Genomic DNA, 21,552 nt, shown 5'->3' with positions numbered 1-21,552 from the left:
GAAACTACAATTTCATGGTGTTAAAAAATGTCTTAAATTACTGCACATGATAAATGCATCACCCTCCAACAATAATGAACAAATCGAATGGAAGTTATGCACAGATATAGTCGATTAAATCATCTACCTATTAAAATTGTACTACTGTAAGTTCAGTTTTGTATGGCTAACCCCTAAACAACATTAAGCACCATTTGCTTTATATTAAAGTGGATAATTGCCTAGATTATGCCAATAACACATGTCTAATTATTTGTTAACCTATTTCTTACCTACCTGTAAATGAAGACGACTGAGAGTGAATGGACCCTTTATTGAGCATTGCCATTATCTGGCCAACAAACTCCTTGGGAATAAAATTAGCAAAAGGCAAAATCTCTGTGCTGATGAGTTGCACAACCTGCAAAAAAGGAAAAGATCAAAAAGTGGCAACAAAAAATTGTAAATAAAATAAAGTAAATCAGATTAATGAAGCAATGAAAGCATATTACCTCAACATCTACGCCTTCATTTTTCTGAAATTCCTGAATGGACAGATTATCGGGTGGTGTGCTAAAGAAAGAAATTCAATAATTGCACATTAATATTTAAATAAACAAATAAATACATAACTAATTAACTACATTTCACTGACCAGGCACTGGAACATCTGAACTACAAAATGATCTCCTGAAAATCAAAACATGAAATGCTCATTTCTCAAAACTAGGACTTCATGAGTTAAGATGCTCTTGCCATTGGCCAGTGAATCTACCAAAATCTTGGTTTTTCACTTTTTTTTTGCTGCAGTTTTTGAAATGACGCTGATGTGTTATGGATGTCTCCGATGTCTCTTTAAACCAGGGATCTCCAACTCTGGTCCTGGAGAGCCCCGATCCTGCAGGTTTTATAGGTGTCTTTACATCATCAGTGGCTAAAGATCCGGAACACATGTTATAATCTTGACTAATTAAGCCAGTAATTGGTTCAATTAAGTAACTGAGAGATTGGTTGAAATGAAAACCAGCAGTCCCTGTAGCTCTCCAGGACCAGGGTTGGAGACCCCTGTTTAAACACTACAGGTGAAAAGATTAAGTGACCCTACCTAAAAGTATATGTATAAAAAAAAAAAAAAAAACACACCTAAGCACAAAACAGAATTTCCAAAAATGTCATGCAAAAAAAAAAAAAAAAACACTGCATACTTTACTGGTAGCATACAGCTTCAAAATAATGATCATAGTTTTAATACTATCGCTAATACTGGTATTGTTTTTAGTAAATACCTTTTTGTAAATAGGAAGTCTTCAAATGCATTGGCAAGTTCTGGCCACATGGTGTCAAATTTTCCAGATGAAGCATGCTGTCTCGCAACTGGCAGTCCGATAGACAGCACTTTCAACAGGGACGAAACCGCTAACTTCCACGTACTTTCAGATGGGCAGGCATATTTCAAACTGAGTGGCATTCTCAAGGTCTGTAAAATAAATAAATAAACATATTGTGTTATACATTTCTGAAGACTGGATCAATAATCCAAAAGTGTTTAAACAATAAACTGGTGCCAATAACAATTTCATCGCATACACTGAACATTGAAACAGCAATGTGCACCTAAAATGCTGAAAAACATGCATATCTGTAATTACAAATCACGTACGAAAAAAAGTCATCCCTGCAAGAATTTGTCAAAATGTCAGTACATCTTGCACATAAATGTCATTCCTTGCTTAGACCATAACAGCAAATCTTAGTTTTTTGTTATTTATAATAAGGAAATACACTGCGTGTTTTAGGGGTCTCTCATTAAAACACAAATCTTTTCACACAGTGCACTTGAACTGCATGAGATAACATTTATTTTAATAATAACAGACACCAAACACACAATGTATTAACTTACATTACATATACAATTATAAAGAGCACAGGTGCTAACAAAATCAATAGTGTGCATGTCTGTGTAAGGTGTTTAAATTGTTACATGACCATGTAAGATTACTGCCTCTCAATCCTTCATGAAAGTTGGCATTGAATTGCAGTAGTTTTTTCTCCAGTGGCTGTTATGATTGCTCCTTGAGAAACATAAATTTATGCAGTGTTGGATACAGAATTACCAGCCAACAAAGTCCGAACCAGCCAGTCCCCTATCAAGTTCGGTTAGGTCTGCTGTCTTGGCCATTGTGACAAAACAAACTTGTAACAGGGAGACTGGTACTGTACTCAGGCTTTTTCTGTACATACACACTCTTAAAGCTCTCCCTCGTTATAATGCAGGCCTTTAAAAAAAGATATGACAAAAAAATACACAACAGTGGGCATGCCATTCATTGGAGCCAATTACTGTATTTGTAGCTGCACACAGCTAAATCTAACAAGTGACAGATAATCAGTGGTTCTTTCATTAGGACAACACAACAACCAAGCCAGCAAGACAACAGTTGGTGCCTTAAAAAAAAAAGTCCTTAGAGGGTAAGGGCTGCTCTTTGTTCAAAGATTGTTGCTGACTGCAACTGAAAATGTGTGGGGCTACAAAGAGAAATCAGCAGTGAATAATACAAAAAAATATTCCTTGCACCCTGGAGGCAGACAATTCACTGTATAGCCCTATGTGTTATATAGTCTGTCTCGGAGGGAATGGTGGTCTTGTGATGACTCGGTTTCAGGAATACATTCTGACCAACAGGCTGAAATCTTATTCTTGTGAAAACTCGTTATACTGAATTTTGTACACTGCAGCATTTTATATTTTGGTTTGTCATATTAATGATTTATGTAAATAACACATGTAACAACTATCAGAAGTTGCTGGTGTAATCTAAAACACAGATATGTACAATAGGAAAACTAATCAAGATTATATTTACCATGAGGTACAAACAATTTTTATGTTGGGGGGGGGGGGGGGGGGCGGCAAAAATAAATAAATAAATACATAAAGAGGAATAACTTACCTTTATAATCTTTGTAAGTACTTTCTCACTGACCACAGCTTTATGACATGCAGTCTTCTGATATAAATCCGAGACCACTTCTAATGACTTTTCAGCAAATGGAACATAGTTCAAGGCTACCCACTCTGCCTGCAAACCGAAAACGGAACAGAAAAGCCAGAGCACTTGTTATGTTTTATTTTTTGATTTTTTTATCACTCTTGCAGTGACTTAGAGAACACATATCAAACCCCAGTGCACTAGAGCGGCCATTTTGAAAGAAAAGAGCTTTGAAACAGACTTTAAAGTTATAAGTGTAAAAAGTTGTTGGATGTTAACAATGAAACATTACGGGTACGTTATTTAAACATTTGTAGCAACACGTGGGGACGTGTAAAGATATATTTTCGGAACCACGCTACTTACCCTTTAATGCTTTTATTGAATTGCATGCATGATTGCAAATGATAGAAATTAAAGGGAACAATCACAAGCGAGGTGAAGCAAGTAGCTGGATTGGGTTAATGCTTACAAAGAAATTTGCAAAAGGACCATGTAAGTAATGCTGAGGACTAAAAAGATGCCTACCATGCTGTTAAGTTTGTAATTTATTAAGCTAAAATAATTTCAAGGAGGTTTAACTCACCGGTGCAAATAGTTGGATCTAATGTGAGTCCATTGTGTAGTAGAGCGAACAATAAAAGAAGATTATAAACAATTAAAGGGCTTGCTTTGAATTTCTATAAGACTGCATTATGCTTTAAAATGCATGATTCATCAATTATAATCTATGTCACTGCAAGGCAGATTGTATCCCACCAGAGTGGCACAGACCATCACTGCTACTAACATTTCAGCACCTTAATGTGCCGCCTGGCAAAACATTCAATGTGAACAGCATTTTGGATGGCAACATCTTTAACTACATTTTGTTTTGACCCTTTCGTACACATTTAAAAAAAAAATGTACATGCCCAGAAATGTTTTTATTTCAACTGTTCTGGATATTTCTAAATGTACTTTATTGGGAGTCACTGTAGTGACTCAGGACAAGTTAGAATAAAGGATACAAAAGTAGCTCATCTGATGTAATGTGAAAATTAAACAATTGGGGAAAACCTGGCCGCCAATTGTTTTTATTCATGCTGATACAAGTTTCTACTGAAATAATGAGGAGCCAAGTTTGCCCTAATTGTGTCTTCTTTAACTGAGCCACTTTAACATGACTTCTCTACAGGGCTGATCATTTTGTTTCTATAGGGCTTGGCCCCTTTTGTAGATATCTTTCGATGGCTGCTCACTGTATTCTAACTTTTTCTAGCCGTGTTTGTACATGCAAACTGTTTTTGGACAAATTCTGTTTAGCAACAGAAAAAAAAAACACTACTCATAGAAAATGTACAAAAATATGATCACGTGGTTATAACTGGCCTCCTTTCGACATGGTTATATTTAGCACTGTTAAATACATGGACAGCTAAAATGAAGGCCGAAAACTTTTTGAAAAACCTTTCAGCTGCATCTGCCACAGTGTTAGCATGATATGCACCAAGCTAGCAGGAAACATGGGGGCCCCTTGGCTGTATGGTGTTAGATTTCTGCTACAGCTATTCAAGATGATATTCTGCACTACATTTGTCATGCTACTTTTCCATTGCTTCAAGTATGTGCCCTTGCCCTTTTATTTCAAGTTCATATATATGACATAGAAAACTAACATGGTCCCAGAGAATGTTTTACAAATACAGCCTGTGATTAAAGGAGCGATAACCAAGGCTTTAAAATCAGTTTTCTACATTAGCATCATACATGATCCTTATAGTATTTTATATACTATAAGATATTTTTGTAATTTGCTTTTTTCATTTCATTTATTAGGTACATAGGTATTTTTCAAGCAGCACATTGTAGATTAAAGTTTAAACAGCTTGGTTCAGTATCTGTACCACAGGAAACCTCCATGGAAAAGCTGGCATAGAAAGTATCAGTTTAAATCACCTTTTCTCTAAACTAAAGCAATAAACAAACATCACAATAATACGGGGACTGGTAATAACTTTGCTAAAGGAATATTCTAAAGTCTGGGTTATCATTCCTTTAAGAGGATAAAGACAGATGCAAATGTAACAAAAAGAAAGGAGCTCATGATCATTTGGGCAGTCACTACTTTGTAAAACGTGATTATGTAAATTGTTATTGAGAAAATAAACAGCTACAACGCTTTCCTTTAACGCAAGCCCCAAACAAGAAGCAACACTGAGCAGCTCACCTGGTTATACTTGGCGTTAGCGACGTGTTTTGTTTCTAGTTTTCCATACTGCGGAGGTTTACAAGAGAATTCCACAAACAACAAAAGCTGGTCAAAGATGGCCGGGTACATGACCTGCATGCTTTCTGGTCCAACACAGATTGCCTGTAATAATAATGAAATAATAAATAGAATGCATATTAAAAAAAATACTGCAACAACATTATTTTGGAGGACTAGAATAGCATTTAAACATGATTAGCGAAACAACTCAAGAATCGTGCGATTAACCCTTTAAACCCTTAAGGACGTGCATGTGTAATGGTGTCTTGGTACCACCTACAAATCCATAATAGTAATTAAATGCTCAGTGTCTTGATACATCCTGGCTGGTAAAATATAAATGGGTGCAATTAAAAGTAAAAATAAATAAACAAACAATAAAGCTTCACTTTATTTGGGGTGATACTAATAATAATGGCAATTGTCACTGTAAGTTGCAAATTAGGCATTGTAATATGACGTAGTGGGTATAACCTGTTAAATAACTGTCCGCAGCATCAGGGAAGTGGTCCAACTGGAATGTGAGGGCACTTAACCAGCCTGCTGCTGAAAGTATTGATGCGATTATGTATCAAAAGTTCATTACTACTTTTGGAAAACAGAATGGACTTTTTATGGTAGCATGTTTATAATACAAATGTCAACAATTAACTGCTTTTAATATATTACATTGGGGACTGCTTTTTCTCCCTCTACAGTCTGTATGTCTCCATGCTGTTTTTACTATCTGATGTTGCCTGGTTGAGAAACTAGGTAATTGTTATATGCTGCTAGGCATCTGCTACTGTTAAAGTTCCAGAGATGCTGTATACCTGTAGCTCTTTTCCTGGTGCACTGTTATACAGAGTCTAAATTAGAAAAGGAAAAAATGGGAGTTGAAAATAAATCACAGATCTGAAAGGCATGCTTTCTTTTCTTTACTTCGTATTTTCTGTTTTCCAGATCTGTCGTGGCAATCTGTTTTGAAGAACAGCCTTTTGTCTTTGCTCTTTAGAGCTTTTTAAAACCATGTTCTCGGATGTCTGGGGGGTTAAACTGGAAGCTAAACGTTACAAGGAAGATTATTTCATACCTTCTGTAAGACATCTAAAGATGTCAAAACGGCTTCCTGAAGACTTGTCAATACTGCTTCTGTATAAGACGGCAGAATGAAAGGAGAAGCGTCGGAACTGATGGGAACAGAGACTGCACCATGCAGTATGACTCCTAGTTTTTTCAGATCGTCCATGCTGAACCCTGTTTTGATGTGCTGGTAGAGTGCTGGGAATATCTGAATGAGGGCGGTAAGAAAAGGCTGGCTGGGTATAAATGCCAGTTTCTCAGAACTGGTTGGTGGTTTTGTACTATCAGTCCCTATCCTGTACCAGGCGTTCCAAGCAGACCACCAAAGGGCAGAATCTTCAATCTCGGCAGGAGGCGGGATCTGTTCAGCTCCATTGTATCTTGAGAGCCTTTCCCCGAGCGAATCTGTTCTTTCAAGTGGTCTGCCGGGGCCGGAGGCAGTCACTGGATCGATAAGGATAGGCATGTTCACGGCTGAGAGCGCGTCTGGTTTCTCTGAGTCTTTCACTGGAGTCACTATTTGTAAAATTTCCTGGAAGCTCTTCAGAGCTGCCAGCGACACTTCGTTGTTCTTGCTGAGCGCTGCTGATTGAATATGACCCAAAAGAACCTCCCAGGCTTTGAAGAAGTCACCTGAAGGGGAAGAAAAATAGTCTTCATCAGTTACGGAGTAAACTAACCTCTTGTTTATTGCTTTTATCTATGCTGGGTTAAAACTATGTACTTAAATGTCTTTTGAACGAAAAGGATAAAAAGCACTTAACTCTGTAAAACCAAACAGTCTTAAAGGAAAAGAAAAACAACAAGTATATAATATATATATATATATATATATATATATATATATATATATATATATATATATATATATATATATTCACTTATTACAGTTGTATTAATTTAAAACCTTAACTAGAATTGATGTAATAATAAACGAACCTTTACCTCCCTCTACTTTATATAAGGCTGTGCATGTACTGCATTATTGTAATTATTTTTTGTAAGATTTAGGAGTGAGTCACACTACATTATCTGTTGGTTTCACAAAGCCTGATCAGTACTAATCTATGCTTACCTTACCTAACATAATATTATGTATTTAAAACTGAAATCTTACTACTCCGGAAAAAAGTTATAGGAGGGATTTCCATAGGCTTTTGATGTATAATAATAAAAAAATAAGTAAACATTTTCTTATCTGCAAATTATAGTAGTTATTTCTAACCAACAGTTTTACTATTAGAGATGCGTAGTGACGTTATATGGTGATAAAAAAAAATCCTGTACGATAAGAACATTATATAATGTACATTTTCAATAAGTGGCTTTAGTTTGTGAGTTATCTTGCGTTCGAACCAATACACCTCATTACAATTGTGAACGTGTACACCGATGCATACAAGTTATACTGTAAAACCATATTGAGAGCATTTTCATACAGTAGAGCCCACCTAAGGACTGCAGTAAATATCTCCTGGTGTTAAAGATTCTGGCGACCCCAGCCAAAGTTAAGACCCAGGTCTCTGCCCACTGTTTCTCAGCGGTGTCTCTTGAATGATGGATGAGGATGTTGCCTCCTCCTGATTCAATCTTCTCCTTGTCCGCTGTAGTTGACGATTTTCTAACACGATCCAACAGATGGAATAAAACCTGCAGAAAAAAATAAATAAATAAATAAAAAATCAGAAAAAGACACTGTATAATTTCCAGAAGAGTGAAAAGGTTCAAATCAGTACTTCTTTAGCTTTATGTATCTACAGTATGATAAACAATATGCAAATGAGATATTAATGCCTGAGCTGTATATATGTTAGTCTTCAAGTCAGAATTGATTGAATACATTTAGGGATCTACATTCCCAAATTCACAAGCAAAATAATTATTTTACTGTCTCAAAAGTTTAAAAGGTGGTCAATTTTTTTTTTTTCAATGTTTGAAAATTATACAAATCTGCCTTAGATAAAAAAAATAATATATATGCATACCTAAATATATATTTATGGAATGGTTCAGAAACAGTGGCCTAAATTTCACCTTTCACCTAATTTTAAAACTAAGGAACTTGTAACAGGCCATTCTGGTTCTGAATAAAAACTACCAAGACTAGGATTTCATGAAAAATGTTCCTCTTTTGTTTGTCGGTGTGTTTGATGGTTAAAACAACAATTTTTTTTTTTTTTTTACTTGACTTTACAAACGGCATCAGACCATCCATATATAAACTGTCAGCATATCCCAGTAAAAGCGAAGAGATTACCACAAAAAACACAACTGATGTATCTGTTAAAAGATAAACGTAACTGCCATACTGCTGCAAAGCCTGTTGCATGAGAACATTACAAAGAAATCCAGTGTCAGTACCTTCCAGACGACGGTGTGCCAGGTAGCCTGCTGCAGTAAGGTTCCATGAGCGGTGATGGTAGAGAAGAGCGTCTGTCCTGCACTCTTTCTCACAGCCGGACGTGGATCCACACACAGCTCACCCAGCGTGGCATAGAGACACAGCCAGAGGCAGTCAAAGGGTGGCGCAGGGTGAAATGGACGGTTCAGAGGAACGCCTTTTTCTTTTGCCTGCTTCTCCAAAATTGCCTCCTCTTTATCTAGCTCATTTTCAATAGTTTCTCCTCTTTGGAAAAAGTGATCAGAGATATTCCACTGTAAAAAAAAAAAAAAAAAAAAAAAAAAGAAAGTTAAAAAAAGGCTTGGTTTTCTACACTTTGAACATTGATAGCTATGAATGGTTTGTCTTTTTGAGAGGTCCTAAGGGATCAATAAGCATGTATTGGCAGCTTCTGGGACCAGTTTTCAAGAGGCAGCCATCTTGGTAACAAAGCACTACTCAATATCCCTGTTCACTTCTCACCAACAAAAAATATTATTTCTGGTACCGAGCAGAGAATATTGTGCTTAACAGCTTGGTTTCTCGTGTCTGTGGTGACTTTGAAGAACCACAGTGTCACAAAGCAACACTATTTACACCATTGTGTTTCTACATAAGTAAACAGCAGGATTTACATATTTATAATACACATCTTATTATTGATGGTTAAAATACAGAGATACGCGTATTTAAAGGAAAAAAATAAATAATGTAAGTATATTATTGACTAGCTTTGTTTACAGGCAAAAGTTGTGTTTTTGTATTGTAATATTTACGTCTGGTTTTACAGCAAACGGTAAGCAGTGAAATCAGACTGTTATTTTTTGTTAAATTTCATTAAAAGTTGTTTTTTAATGATGTTTGGACAGAACTGTGATGCTACAAATCTGTTAAAATGGTGCCATCATTTAGTTAATCCAGTCAATTTCCATTTGTCTCAACCCTGAATTTAGAACGAACATTACTAATAATTAATATTGAGTCACTCCCTTCTGGTTAAATCCAAGTCTGCAGATAACACGTATTGGTAAACATACTTCTAACAAAAGAGAGCATGATTCTTAGTGTGTTAATGTGATACTGCAGGTGTTACTCACCAAAAGACCTATTGAAGTCAGGCTAATATTCAGTTCTTGATTTTGAAGTCCAAAGCTGCCAGCAACATCCACCACAATCTGTAGACATGTGCAAGGCATAGTTGGCAGAAAATCTGTCACAACTAACTGCAGGCACTGGAATGCTGTTCGAATTAACGATTCTCTGAAAGAATACAAATGAAAAAATCTTTTAAAATATTTCTTTTTTTTCCTACATGTTCCACTTACTTTCACTTTTATGTAAGTATATATTGAATGAATTAAAGAATGAAACCGTAGTTCACATTCTTAGATGTGTAACAATTTTTATAAAACTATAATGTTATCATTGTTTATGCTCAACAGCGGTTTAGTTTTTTTTTATTTTATTGTAAAATAAAATATTTTAGTTGTTGATCGTCTATTGTAAAATAAGTATTTAGTGATTAATGACTGGACTTTCTTTAGAAAAATGCAGCTATGTGTTTATGTTAGACAAAAAAAGTTGTGGTCTCAGTCAACCAGGCTATATTGTGTTGTTTCTTTATATAGGCAGATATTTGTAAGGGAACTGGGGATACACATACATTTTTTTATGAATCTATTTTAATGACCTTGGGGTTCCTTAAATATCAATATCAATTTATTCTGTTGTGATACTAACTGTTTTAATACTTACCCTTGATCATTCCGGATTGCTCCAATGACACCCAGAACAAGGGGCCAGCCAGGGCCCAAACTGTCACCCTGGCTCTGTAAAATCTGTAGGACACACTCCAGCTGCTTCTGTCGGATATCAGCATGGACAATGTTTGACAGTTCCTTCAGTGGGTTCAGCAACAGCAACTGCAGCCTCTGAAGGAACAACAACACTGATAAATTCTACTTGTCAAAAAGTGCTGTTTCCTGGTTACCGAGCAAGTGGGGGGAATCCAGAACTAGGCCCTAACCCAATTACATTAGTGGGTTGAACAGCCTGGTTGGTTTCCAGCAGTTAACCACAGTTTTTTGCCTGCCGCTAAATCTAACAAAACGTTTGTTCTTCAAAAGTAAAACCTGTATTAAGTCACCTAAACTAAGTGGGCACCTGCTCTTATCAGCCTGTTACCGCCAGAACAGATGACCACGCCACTTAGAATAAGCTGCCATAAAAGTCCTTTTGGACACCCATTACTGGAAATTCTGGTTTCCCCGTATGCCCAGAAAAGAAGCAGACAAATGTTAACATGTTTACATGAATTCGTACAGTCATTATGAAATAAATAAGGAATTGCTTATAATATCTATTGGCCAAGTATGACATTCTTATTTCTGTTTTTAATTAATGTGCATTCAACAAGAGAACAAAGACACAATTCTTCTCTTCACAACTCAGTGAACACTTTGAAAAGAATTCTAACCATCAACAAATTCTTTCACAATAATGGAAATGCACTTTCACTAAAGTTCAGTCTGTTGATTTTCAATGACTCCCCAGATCCTCAAAAGTTATCTAATAAATGGGTTTTCGTGAAAAAAAGCATCTTTGGGGGCATAATAAAGTATAAAGAGAATGGCATCTCTGATTAAATAGTTTGCAAACATCTGTCAATGACAACAACACTGGTAATGGAACTTGACTGAAAAAAACAAAGAAAACAGCTCTGTATCAACTGAAAGACCAGCGTCTCAAATGTTGTGGTATGCAGAGGATCACTCAATCAAAATGTCCGTTATCTATACACCATAAACGTAAAAATCAAATGTAAAAGTTAAAATAAAGGGCGCTGTTGGATTTTCCCTGAGACGTTTCCAAACACTGAAAATATGAAGTTGGCATCTCAAATGGTTTATGATATGAACAGTTGTGTCAGGGTTAGCAGCAGAATGATAATTACATACAGGTTCCTAAAGGGACGCCTACACACTGTACAAATACTATTAAAAATAATTCAGTGCTGGGAAATAACTGAATATTATATATACACATTATATTGCATTCTGTGGCCAAATAGCTGCAGAATAATTATATAATACAAAACCCTAAAATCCACCACATTGAATTATTTAAATTATAATTATGGTTGATATCCTACCATGGGTATTAATGTTGAATATATTGACATTTATATCTCCAGGCAGCAGCTTAGACGTACTGTACCTGGTTCTGTGACAGTGCTGGCTCATGTTTGTATATCAGGCCTGACTTTATGAGAGCTGTCACTGCTTCAGCTCCCCACTCTCTCATTCTAGAGTTTGGATGCTGGCAAACCTAAAAGAAAAAAAAAAAGGAAAAAAAACACAGTGCTACCGATTTAATGTGTATAAGACTGTTTTGACAATTTATGTGCTTTTTTTGAAAACGAGAAAAACACATTTAAAGTTTCTGAAGAGCATTGATTGTACAAAGAGTTACTTCCAGCGCTGTTAGAATAAATGCTGCTTGGAAAAGTTTCACCTTGACACAAGAAACTTTAGTTTTCAGGCTATTATTTTAAGCCTTTTTTTATTTGTGAGAACTCAACATGACATGTACTTGCATTTCTGTTACAACTGCCTCTTATTATAGCTTACATTCTTCAATCAAGTTTATCCACAATTGGAGAAGCAGATCTCTAGATACACATAAAACTCTACTTGGACATATGTACAAGCGCTTCCACTATAATCAAGTCACATCCCCAGCAGTAGATACAAATGGATTTGTGGAAATACACTTATGCTAATGAGAGGTCAAAACAAAATTGGTTATTACATCTTTAAATGTCTTTCCGAGCACCACACAGGTAAATCAGATATGTTGGCCGTCAACAAATATGTGGCAAATGTGGGTGCCAGGCTCTAACGACTTTATATATATATATATTTTTTTTCCACCCAATGTTCTCCCAATTTGGAATGCCCAATCGCTTTTCTCCTTACCAAAGCAATTCCCCACACGGCTCAGGAGACCCGAAGATTCAGTGGCCATCCTCCAATCCCATGACCAAGCCAGCTTCCTTTTTCACCCAGGAACTCGAGAGCGGATGTCAGCGAGCTACTGACCTCTAGAGGACAAAGGCCAGCCCTGCAGGTGTCCGCTCTGAGCTCCTTGGGTGCCTGGCCAGCAGGGTTCGCTGTAGAATGATGAGGAGAAACAGTCTCTGCCGGTTTTACCTCCCTAACCCACGGGAGCGCCTGTGCCAATGCAACACTCCCTTCGGAAGCCCCAGCGAAGACCGGCCTGCCTCGCACAGCCAGGACACGAACCTGTGCTGTATGACTCGCCCCGTGCACCATGCGGCTGTGCTTCTACCAGGTGAGCCACTCGGGGACCCCAAGGGCACAGTATATTTTGATATCGGAAAATTATTCTTATTATATTTATATCATACTGGGTAATGAGCCTAATATATACAATATCAAGGATCTTACTATAAGTCATTTTGCAATTCTTTTTGTGGAAGAAAAATAAACTGTTAATGTTACAAAACAATATGCAACTCTGAATGGTATAGCAAGCTATGTAATTAAAAAACAAAACTTTCACAAAAAATGGCACTTTGGCATAAAAGCTGAAAAAATCTGACTTTATGTAATACATGTTAGCAGATGGTTTCACAGACCCTGATTAGCACTAATCTTGGAATACCTTGCCTAAGGAAACAAGATTAGCGCTTATCATTGTCTGTTAAACCAGCCGTACGTCCTGTAAGAAAAGTATTGGGAGAAGACAAGCAGTGCTAAATTCGATGAACTTACCTTCTGCATAAGACAAGTGGGTGCAAAAAGAAGGGAAACAGAAAAACACAGCATGAAAACTGAAACAAGTTACAAATACTGAGATCTAACAACACATACACTATGAAATGCAATTATCATAGCTTGGGACAGCAAGAAAATACTGAAAACAATACTGATTATATAGTTTATTTATAGTAATATTACAAAGGTAGGGCTTTAGCAGCAATACTGAAAATATAGTTTATTTACAATAACATCTCAAAGGTAGTGCTTTAACATTATGGTCAGAAAACATGTGTTAAAAGGGCTATCTATGGATTAGCTTGGTTTACATTAAAAAACAGCCACAAGTGCAGCCTGCCTCATTTGGCCACATAAAAAATACATTAAAAAAGCGAGGAAAACAAAACAAAACCCCAGACAGCGTTATACAAATACCCCAAAAAATAAATAAATAAAACTTAAAATACCAACATTCCAGAAGGGTGCTTTGTACTCTCCATGCATTATTTGCAACAAAACAAAAAGCATTTTAACTGTGCAACTGTTAAGGAGCTTGAAAGCCATATGCACATATGTTTCTAATGGAAATGGTGTATTTACCTCCAGGAGGTGGCCTGTCAGAGGTCTCCACAGAATTTCAATTCTGTCCATATTAACCAGTCCTGTTTCAAGCAATTTAGCAACAGCAAAGAGAGAAGGCTCCTAAATAAAAACAGACACAGACATTTATTTCATTGTAGGCATAATTTAATTATTTATTTTTTTACATTTATGATAATGAGAAAAAAAGCATGATAAAATGTCCTATATAAAATTATATATTATTTATATAATGTCCTACATATAATGTCCCATAAAAAGGCAATTTAATTATGTAAGAACATTATCACTGACAAGCTTCGGTGACAACTAGCCTTACTAAATACTGTACTTGATTTTGACAGAAAGAGGTTTGATAGGATTTTAGCTAGGTCTATCAGTTGCTTAAATAACTTCCTTATCTTATGAACTGAAGACCCACGTAATAAGTTTAATTGCTTCACAGCAATAGAGACATTTTCTTTTTTTTTTTAAGATAAGATAAATACAGTGTCAGCTCATTTAAGATTTTTGGTGCTTTAAAGTTTTTATGACAGCTGCAAAATGGTAAAATAAAATGAGGGTCTCAATAGCTCAGTAACCTTTATTTGTTGCCGACTGATCCAGCTGTCCCTTCCACTCAAAATTGTTGTCCCAACCCTGTTCTTAACTGTTTAATTGATTCAAATCTCCATCTGGGCCCTAAAGTAGTTCATTAATTCATTATTGCTATTGGATCTGGTTTGGAATGGCACTCCAGGACCAGAATTGGGTATTCAAATAAGAGACAAAATAATAAAAAGAACAGTACCTTGTTATTCCCATAAGCCATATCCATAGCTTCCATAGATAAGGAACATAAAGCATTTATCAGGTGATGCAGTGACACATCATCAAGGTGTCTGAAATGGAAATATTCAATTACAACATTACATCCATACCTACACAAATAAATCTAAAAGAAGCTCATATTTACATTTAGTATTATTTGATTACAAAAACTGAACATTTGCTATTAAAAGAATACAGAAAGAATATCTTACTGTGAGCTCTCAAACAGTCTGGAAAGAATATTGGCAATTACTGGCAAATCTGTCATCACTGCTGTTGTCAAAACCTAGAACAAAAAAGTAGTGCAACATATAGTACATGCCCCAACACGATAATTAATAATTGTGAACCTCCAGCGTTTATTTACAATATTTGCCAGCAGACCCGGCGCGTATTGCAATTATTTGAAGTTTTACGGTATATACATTTACATAAAATGCTGAAGTGTGACAACAGCAAAGGGATAATAAGTGAAAATCACAAGTACAAGAATAGGTTCTTACTGTGCTTGGCCCCTCAACGGCTCTTCCTGGTTTTAAGGCACCTCCACTCCCAGGTTTCAGCCCCAGAATCCACACAAGGTGCTAAACAAAAAGGGCATCATTATGATTTAACAATATAAATGCAGTTCACCTGAAAATGGGCATGTTCTTTTAACCTGAAGACCTTCTCTGTACCTTTTAAAACTGTCACTGTTCAAATCAGTATGAACTCAATGACAATACATTTTACCTGAAGAGTTGCCAAGACCAGCTGCCAGGATGTCCCAAGAACTGCCCCGTGGCAATGGGCTAAATTTAGCAATGTCCGCATACACTGAATGTTTTTTGCAGTAAGCTATAGAAAAGAAAAACATATTTTAAAATGACATACTGATTTAAAAAAAAACAAAACAAAAAAACAAAAACACAACAACAACAACAACACACACACACACACAACAGTAACACAAGTTACACAGTCACACCACACTAATATACTAACACATATCTATTTTTAAATTGTTTGAGAGCCAGGATTGAGGCTAGGCAATAATTACAATTAGAATATGTTACAAGACAACGGTAAAACAATAGTGTTACAATAATCAATAACTGTTGCATTTTTAAGAAACCTTATAATTACCTTAAAACATGAAGCTTTACAGTAGTGAGACCGAGACATTACTATACCAAACCAAGCATGGTGATGAAATGGCCTTACCACAACTGTGCCCTGGGGCTGGACAGTAAGGGGTTGCCCAACCGCCACCACCTGCTGGTGAGATTCACTGGAAGGGCTGATTATCTGAACATTCTGCCCCTGGATAGAGAATGCTACAAAATGGAAAACAAAATGGACCACTTTTACCTAGGTTTCCCCTCATGATTTATTTACTTATTAATGTTCTGCTCATTATAATTTACTTATTAGTGTAAATACTGACTGAAAGAGAAGCACCGATGCTTTTATTAAACTTTTGTTTGTTAATCAGTGCATGTAGTTCACTCAATATGAACACGTCTCCATACCTATTTAAATGTAAATGTGTCCTGTCAAAGGCATCCCAGCAAAGAGAGTATTTTTACTACTGCGTACACACTGAACCATACCTATTGATTTACGGTAGGAGCGAACCTATCAATATTTCCAGCATATGGATAAGGGGTTTTCTTTTAGATTGTTTAATTATTGTAAAACGACATGCAAAAACCACTCAATAAGTAGGCATTTGCCAGTGCTGAAGGCTATGCACTGGATGACAGTAACATACATCTCCAAGCCACGGCTTAAAATACAAAATGTGAGCCATCAGTATCATGAAAATCTAGTTTTCCATGACCCACATCCACAGCATGTACAGTTAAAAATGTTTGTGTGACATACGGACAGATACTGTCTGCTTTTGCTCCTTTTGTGGAGACGAAATAAAATAAATAAAACAAAGAAATAGTCTGGGTACACCACACACTAAAAAAAAAATACATTTAACGGTGAATGTTTACATGTGATCTGGTTTAATATGTAAATCATTCAAAAATAATACATCTACACATATTTCTTTGTAAATACTGAGAAAATTAGTTTAATATAATATACTTTTGTTTATTTTCAGTTTTAATAAAATCTTCCCAGTTAGTGTGTGAATGTGATTATTATTATTGGTCAACAGTATTAAAACAAAGCGTCATTTTACAGAAATACGAAACCAGTGCGGCGCGCCCCATCACTGTCTAAAATTATAATGAAATAAAGAGAGATAGACATACCATCAATTTCCAATTGTTCTGCTATTTGTTACCATATGGCATCTTTCTTTTTATTGTATTTATAACCACTAACACTGGCATCATAAAGAACATTATATTTTTCGACTTTAATAATTAAAGTCTCAATTATCATTCATATCGTACAAATAGGGCTTGATTCTCCAAAAATATTGAACACATTCCATGTGCAAAGATCATTTTATAGCTTGTACTTTTTATATTTTAATGGCACGAAAGTAAGGAAATACAAGAACACCTTTCAGTACATGCATTAAAAAAGGTGCTCCTGAATACTGATAGGCATGCATGCATGCATGCTGCACAAGATCACATTTATCTATCAGTCCTTAAAAAGTAGTACACATTTTAGTGTAATACTTTCCAAAGTATATGGCTGCTGTTTCTTTTTCCGTGCTGCTGGGCATATGTCCCTTACATACTGTAGATAAACAATCCATTACCAGTATAAGTTGCTGTAGGGACAGCCAGAACCTTCCCACAGATATAGTCAGGCACTGTGCATTCATGAAAGAAAACAAAACAAACTTTATAGCTTTTGGTTCTTTTTGTAGGGATCTGCAGATACTACAGGGCTGCATAAGTTCCAGTTTGAATGTCCTCTACAAGCCTAATAAACAATAGTTTGTATAGCCTACTAGAAACCAAGAGCGGCTCCAATGTATGAAACAATTATTGTAGTTCCCAAAATCAGCAAAACATGGAGTGACATGTGCCCTTATTGATACAAGCACAGACTGGATCTTTCTTCTTTTTTGGTATTTACTGACCCGAGCTTAATGTATAAGCTTACCCACCAAATCCTTATATAAATGTGTTTTTGCAGTTTCACAAGAACACGTTTATTTGATAGTTTTGCACAATGAGCCAGTTTCACATCTATTAGGCAATAACTCAAGTCTACTGCACGCTTTTAAAATCTCTGGAGAATCAAGCCCATTGAGTACATAGTAAACATATTATTGTAGAACATATCCAAATAAGGTTTTGTTAGATACAGCACCTATCTTAATCCCCATGTTAATTAACAAATTAAGATTCCCTTCATGAAATTAAATAAATAATGAAATACACATATCTTTACAACATCAGTTGTCAAGGCAATACACTCCCCACTGAAGGACATTGTGTAAATCCAAATAACAGACTTACACTTGTTTGTAAGGGTGGAAGCCGAGCTGCTTAGTACAGTCAGGGCATAATGCGGTGGCAAGGAAGCTTTGCAGATAGCTGTAATGAAGGCATCTCTGGGAGTGACAAGGCTGAGTCTTCCGCAGAGCGAGGCCATGGTCAATTCTGCTTTAAGTATGTTCTCAGTGGCGGTTTCATCCGTGCTGAATTAAAACATGTCAAGGTTAGGACAACGGCTTAACATTCTACCCAGAATTACCAATAATTTTTACTCTTTGAATACAGAAACGAGTACTTCTAACTATATTAAAAAAAGCATAGAATAAAGACAAAGAAAAAACAATGGTAGAATATGTAATAATACCAGGGCTTGAAACTTGCAATAGCACTGCACCGAGCCCTGGGTTTCAGAACTTCCCTTATTTGGGTATATTATTGAAATGACCAGTTGCTAGAACAATCAGGCCCCTGGTAAATCTGCTCCCAACTGATCAAAAGTATGTGTATTTACTAACAGGGTCTGTTTTTTCAGCCATCACAGAGGAACGATGTATTTATCAAACCTCTAGCTCGTGAGGATTTAAATAATATACTTAATTGAAGGTAGTTCTGAATTCCAGGACTTAGTACTAGGCTAGTTTGAGTTTCAACTCCTGTAATACTAAAATAAACTTTGAGAAAGACTTATAATCATCTGTCAAATAACTTTTTAGTGTATATAAATAGTTAGTTTGATCAAACTAGTACCATTTACAGTACAAAAACATATTTTTGATTATTGCTATTTTGTAAGTTACTGCAGATACATTGTTATTAATTAAATCATTTTAATTTATATAACATTAAACTGGGGGTCCCAGATTCCCAACATTTATCAAAATGCAAAATGTATATTGCCGGTATTGCAACTGGTGCATTTTGAAACAGGAGACAGCAACACAGTCAGGGGTAAAAATAAATAAATAAATAAATAAATAAAACAACCCTGAAATATTCTATCGAAAAGTCTAAACCTGCTTTGTTAAATATAATATTCGAAAAACAAGATTAAGTATTAAAAATAAATAAATAAAAAATATTTGACTGTTAAACACACCTGGCATCCAGAAGCAGAGACAAAGCAGCAAGAAGGCCGCACCAGCAAGCATTAACCATCTCTACCCATACTGCCCTCGTGCCTGTAAAACAGAAAAAGAAATAACATTTCATCAGCAATGTAATGCAAGAGGGAAACAGTATTGGAATGCTGTACTTCCAATGTTCACATTATAAAAAACACAGCAAAAGTGTACAAAAACACAAACACCAAAAGGGCTAAAGAGCCCCACACTAGGATCACAACCTACTTTTTTTTATTCTGCTATGTACTTCTAGCTTCTATATATATATATATATATATATATATATATATATATATATATATATATATATATATATATTTTTTTTTTAAATGTAATTCATTTTCAGTGCTATTTTGTTATTCTCATAGTGTGAATAAAGTTTGAAGTAATGTTGGCAGTGTAACTGGCTTCTAGAAAGAAGCAGTGGTCAGAAAATTTCATGGGGTGGTGAACTGTTGGAAAATGCAAACCAACCAAACTAACAGGGTTTCTGATAAAGCCTCCTGCACAAACAGCTACAACATGGAATAATGTAGTAAACAAGACAATAAGGAATTACATTTTCGCGTAGAACTGAATATGATCGTGGGACACTGCAGGTTTCATTTTATTATTTAAAATTGTTATTTTCATTTCAGTGAGTTGCTGTCAAGAGGCATGCAGTAGAGCTCTGCTGGTAGAGGCAAAGAATACACCCTGACTGTAGTAAATAAATAATTAATTAAAACCACATACCAGGCTCCTTATCACTTTGCTCAGAAGACTGTTTCTGTACCATGGCTGGATCTGGGCTGGTTTGGGGGGCACTTTGACCTAGCTCCTTTTCTAACATTGATGTAATGCCTCGGACAAGGTCCAGCAGGCAGCTGAAGGCCACAGACATGGCATAGCCTTCAGGAATTGATGGAGGTTCTACCTTGTCAAGCATCTCCAAACTAGAAAACAGAGATAGTACAAAAAAAGACATTAAAAAAAAGCATGGGGGCTCCCGAGTGGCGCATCCAGTAAAAGCACCCCCGTAGAGTGCAGGATGCGCTCTATAGTCTGGACGTCGCAAGTTCGAGTCCAGGCTATTCCACAGCTGACCGTGGATGGGAGCTCCCAAGGGGTGCCGCACAATTGGCCGAGCGTCGCCCGGGGGGTTAGGTCGGCCAGGGTGTCCTCGGCTCACCGCGCACCAGCGACCCCTGCGGGCTTGCTTGTAAGCTGCCCGAGAGCTGCGTTGTCCTCCGACGCTGTAGCTCTTGGGTGGCTGCATGGTGAGTCCGCAGTGTGAAAAAAAGGAGGACAGCGTGTGTTCGTCTTCGCCCTCCCGAGTCACCGCAGGGGTGGTAGCGGTGAGCTGAGCATAATACAATAATTGGCCATTCCAAATTGGGAGAAAATAATAAAAAATAATTGGCAACGACTAAATTAAAAATAAAAAATAAAAAATAACATGAACTCATATGAGAACAAACAGGCCTGCAAATGAATTTGGAAATACATGTAATGAGAGCAATGATAACTACCTTTGATCTTGACCAGCACTTTCAAATATAATTTAGTTCTGAAAGACTGGCTGTATCATGTTTTGGAGCATGCCTTCTCTTACTTAAACTGAATTTAGAGATAAAAAGGCAAAGTAATAAGACTCTGCTTATAAAGAAAGTAGGTCATGTTTGGTATTAAAAGAGGAACAAAGAAACGTTTCTGCACTGGTGTACTTAATAAATATTGTACTTTTTTTAAGAAAGTTTAGGTCTTAGTGGAACTTCCATTTCTGGAAACCCGATTACTTGAAACCACTGAGTTATTGGGACTCTCCCAGCAGTGCTGTATACTCACTAAGTTGCTTTAGCACTTCCTTGCACAGTAACTGTCATTATTGGTATCCAGGTCCCCCTGTACTCAAAGGCAGGTTGTGGAGTCACTCCTCCGCTCACCCCAGCTGCTCCCGGGCCACTCTGTGCTGTAGCTGGGCCGCCTGCGCCAGCAGCACCTACACAACACAAAACATTTTATAATTTCTCTTTATTTTACGTTTCCCTGTTTCAAGTTTGATTGCTGAAATATTAAGTTTTAGCAATCTACAGAACCGTGAATACGAAAATCCATTCTGGCACAGCTATAGGGTAAAAGCATTACGTCACCCACTGAATAACTTTTAAAAAAAAACAACATACAGCATAAAAGAT

The 21,552-nt window shown here is 36.4% G+C and overlaps 1 protein-coding gene across 4 annotated transcripts in view; it reads right to left on the bottom strand.

Annotated features, from left to right (window-relative positions):
• Positions 1 to 21,552, bottom strand: part of LOC117415716 (protein MON2 homolog) — a 39,817-nt gene that overhangs the window by 2,433 nt on the left and 15,832 nt on the right. The window contains exons 11-33 of one of the 4 annotated variants that reach the window (XM_034026420.3): positions 21,203 to 21,356; positions 20,111 to 20,310; positions 19,351 to 19,432; positions 18,276 to 18,457; positions 16,060 to 16,172; positions 15,589 to 15,693; positions 15,360 to 15,440; positions 15,069 to 15,142; positions 14,837 to 14,927; positions 14,047 to 14,148; positions 11,882 to 11,992; positions 10,421 to 10,596; positions 9,763 to 9,925; positions 8,647 to 8,940; positions 7,737 to 7,935; positions 6,296 to 6,918; positions 6,036 to 6,071; positions 5,182 to 5,325; positions 3,559 to 3,576; positions 2,934 to 3,062; positions 1,266 to 1,456; positions 492 to 552; positions 277 to 400 (exon numbers count right to left, since the gene is read on the bottom strand). In XM_034026420.3, coding sequence (XP_033882311.2) covers positions 277 to 400; positions 492 to 552; positions 1,266 to 1,456; positions 2,934 to 3,062; positions 3,559 to 3,576; positions 5,182 to 5,325; positions 6,036 to 6,071; positions 6,296 to 6,918; positions 7,737 to 7,935; positions 8,647 to 8,940; positions 9,763 to 9,925; positions 10,421 to 10,596; positions 11,882 to 11,992; positions 14,047 to 14,148; positions 14,837 to 14,927; positions 15,069 to 15,142; positions 15,360 to 15,440; positions 15,589 to 15,693; positions 16,060 to 16,172; positions 18,276 to 18,457; positions 19,351 to 19,432; positions 20,111 to 20,310; positions 21,203 to 21,356 — 3,453 coding nt within the window. The remainder of the gene's footprint in view (positions 1 to 276; positions 401 to 491; positions 553 to 1,265; positions 1,457 to 2,933; positions 3,063 to 3,558; positions 3,577 to 5,181; positions 5,326 to 6,035; positions 6,072 to 6,295; positions 6,919 to 7,736; positions 7,936 to 8,646; positions 8,941 to 9,762; positions 9,926 to 10,420; positions 10,597 to 11,881; positions 11,993 to 14,046; positions 14,149 to 14,836; positions 14,928 to 15,068; positions 15,143 to 15,359; positions 15,441 to 15,588; positions 15,694 to 16,059; positions 16,173 to 18,275; positions 18,458 to 19,350; positions 19,433 to 20,110; positions 20,311 to 21,202; positions 21,357 to 21,552) is intronic. The other 3 variants (XM_059027517.1, XM_034026423.3, XM_034026424.3) reach the window with 3 other exon arrangements.

The sequence above is a fragment of the Acipenser ruthenus genome, chromosome 7 (genome assembly GCF_902713425.1).
Source record: "Acipenser ruthenus chromosome 7, fAciRut3.2 maternal haplotype, whole genome shotgun sequence".
Classification (NCBI taxonomy): domain Eukaryota; kingdom Metazoa; phylum Chordata; class Actinopteri; order Acipenseriformes; family Acipenseridae; genus Acipenser; species Acipenser ruthenus.
This window is presented reverse-complemented; position numbering and strand designations above follow the sequence as displayed.